The sequence below is a fragment of the Octopus bimaculoides genome, chromosome 22 (genome assembly GCF_001194135.2).
Source record: "Octopus bimaculoides isolate UCB-OBI-ISO-001 chromosome 22, ASM119413v2, whole genome shotgun sequence".
Classification (NCBI taxonomy): domain Eukaryota; kingdom Metazoa; phylum Mollusca; class Cephalopoda; order Octopoda; family Octopodidae; genus Octopus; species Octopus bimaculoides.
In genome coordinates, this window is record NC_069002.1 from 26,871,341 (window position 1) to 26,874,294 (window position 2,954).

General features: G+C 38.4%; 1 protein-coding gene across 7 annotated transcripts in view; it reads left to right on the plus strand.

Annotated features, from left to right (window-relative positions):
• LOC106880532 (alpha-1,6-mannosyl-glycoprotein 2-beta-N-acetylglucosaminyltransferase) overlaps nucleotides 1-2,954 on the plus strand; it is a 725,476-nt gene that overhangs the window by 716,689 nt on the left and 5,833 nt on the right. For all 7 annotated transcript variants that reach the window (XM_052975725.1, XM_052975724.1, XM_052975723.1 and 4 more), the window contains one exon: nucleotides 2,528-2,652. In XM_052975725.1, the coding sequence (XP_052831685.1) occupies nucleotides 2,528-2,652 (125 nt within the window). The remainder of the gene's footprint in view (nucleotides 1-2,527; nucleotides 2,653-2,954) is intronic.

Consider the following 2,954-nt stretch of genomic DNA (forward strand, 5'->3'; position numbering starts at 1 on the left):
TATATATATATATAATCATCATCAACATTTAACGTCCATTTTCCATGCTAGTATGGGTTGGACAGCGTGACAGGAACTGGCAAGGCCACACCAAGTTCCACAGTCTTTTTTAGCTGGATTGTTACAGCTGGATGTCCTTCCTAATGCCAACCACGTTACAGGATGTACTGGACGCTTTTAACGTGGCACCTTAGTTTTAGGATCTTAATTCTGTTGTGGTGGGCAGGTTTTCTCGACTATTGCAATGTGCCACATATCTTGGCCTTCAGTACTTCATCCCATGTTTTCCTAGGTCTTCCTGTTCTACCACTTCCTTTACTTGAAGTGATCAACCCTTCTTTATGCAGCTGTACTCTCTCTATATATAGATGTATGTATGCATGTCTATATCTCTCTCTCTTGAAATATATATATATATATATATATGTGTGTGTGTGTGTGTATATATATGTGTGTGTAGTTTTATTTATCTTTAGTGGAAAGATTTATCAAAGATTACAGCTGCAGTTTTGTTTATTCACAAACATTAATTTGATCTTCAGTTTAGATTATACCCTTTGGTAACAGTGCAGCACATGGTTGAATCTTACTAATAGTCTAACAGCTATTCTGATGGGTCGTTAATACAATAGATAATGTAATTAACTTCAGGTGGTGGTGGTGGTGTTGATTTTAAATAGAACAGTGGTGATTAATCAATACTGTTCACCAATTAAATAAATTCAGAAATTAAAATTAGACAACGTTAAAACGTTTTTTGGTGATGTCTGAAATGGAATTTCATTGTTGCAAAGAAGTATGCTGAGATCGAAGAGGAAATCTAATGCGTTGCCACTTAAACTTCCCAAACACTTTATGGTTTCAAAATAGGTTTTGAGAGTGCTGCTCCATATTGTTTTTTAAAAAATCATGGTTTAAATTTGTGTAAACATGTCTCAAGTTCTTACTCAAAGTCTCACATGATTTCTTAATGGTCATGGTTGTGTATACCCTAGTTTTGGGACTATGATGTTATCTTTTACTTGTTTCAGTCATTAGATTGTGGCCATGCTGGGGCAGTACCTTTTCTATTTTTTAAGCCTGGTACTCATGCTATTAGTCTCTTTTGCTGAACTGCTAAGCTATGGGGATGTAAACACACCAACACTGGTTGTCAAGCAGTGGTGGACACACGACAGGCTTCTCTCAGTTTCCATCTGCCAAATCAACTCACAAAGTTTTGGTTGGCCTGAGGCTAAAGTAGATGTTTGTCCAAGTTACCATGCAGTGGGACTGAACTCAAAACCGTGCACTTCAGAAGCAAACTTCTTACCACACAGCCATGCCAACACTAATTATGTGAATTTCTTTTCTCAAGATCTTCTATTGCAGTGCTTCACTAAGTATACAGTATCAAGCCCTAAGGGTAGATATTATGGAGGTGGCAACGACGAGGGTTCCAGTTAATCCAATCAACAGAACAGCCTGCTTGTGAAATTACCATGCAAGGGGCTGAGCATTCTACAGACATGTGTACCCTTAACATAGTTCTCAGGGAGATTCAGCGTGACACAGAGTGTGACAAGGCTGGCCCTTTGAATTACAAGCAAATAACTAATGTGAAGTGCTGATGCATCAGATATTCACTTCCAAGGGAGTGGTTTTGTGGCATGCCATCAGCTGTGTGTGTCATGTGGTCAGCCAGAACTAAATTACTCTGACCTGATGTTAATGTATAGGTACAGGAAAAATAGGGGGAGGAGGGAAACATCGAAAGGATGTCAGTGAAAGGAAAGGGGTGATATTAAGCCTTGCTGTGTGGTTAAGGAGCTTGCTTTGCAACCATATGGTCTCAGGTTCAGTCCCACAACAGAGCCCTCCTTGTCACGAACTCTCACCTGTTCCCAAGTAGGGTTGTATTTCCCCATGACCAGACATGTTTTTATGAGAGATTGAAAAGGGAAGACACTGCTTGAATGATAGTGACATTCACAAGTACAATGCGATGTTAAACCAATGACATAGTAACAAACAGGCACACAGATAAACACACACACACATATACATATATATTAGATATACACATTGAGCTTCTTTCAGTTTCCATCTACTAACGTCTTGGTCATCCCAAGTCCACTTGGCCATTGCATCATGGAATGGGGGCTGAAGCTGAAACCTTGCGGCTGGGAAGCAAACTTTTTACCACACAGCCACACCTCTGCATAAATATACACACACATGTGTGTGTATGTATACACATGCATATATATGTATGTGTGTGTCTATTTGCCCAAAACTTGACCACTGGTGTTGGTTTGTTTACACCCCCGTAACTTAACAGTTCAGTAAAAGTGACCAATACAACAAGTACCAGGTTTAAGTAAGTCTTGGAGTTAAGTTCAACTGTACCATTGAAGGTATGGCCCCAGTCCAGTGACTGAAACAAGTAGAAGATAGTGTTTCACAAACTTTTCTTTTTAAGTATTGTACTGAGTGAAGATTTAAATAATTTTCAGGGATAATAATTGGAAGTATTTTCTCCTTACAGGAATTCTGCAACTTCGATGATTACAATTGGGATTGGACTTTGCAGCATTTAAGTATGAAGTGTATCCCAGGTACTGTGAAGGTAATGAAAATGAAGGCCACTCGTGTATTTCATATGGGAACATGGTGAGTAGCAGAACCTTTTCTACAGTTCCTTCTATCTTCAATATATTGATTCTTTTATCAGAAAATATACATGTATTTAGATGTGCATGTGTATATATATATATATATATATATATATATATATACACACACACACACACACACACACACACACAAAGTAATCCCTTACCATATCACAGTTCACCCGACGCGCACTCAGTACATCGTGGATTTTTCTGGTTGATATATGTAAATTTATATCACGGGTTTCTGCGCTCAGTAGGTATTTATATTATTTTAGCTTTTAATTATTTCTGTGGGAG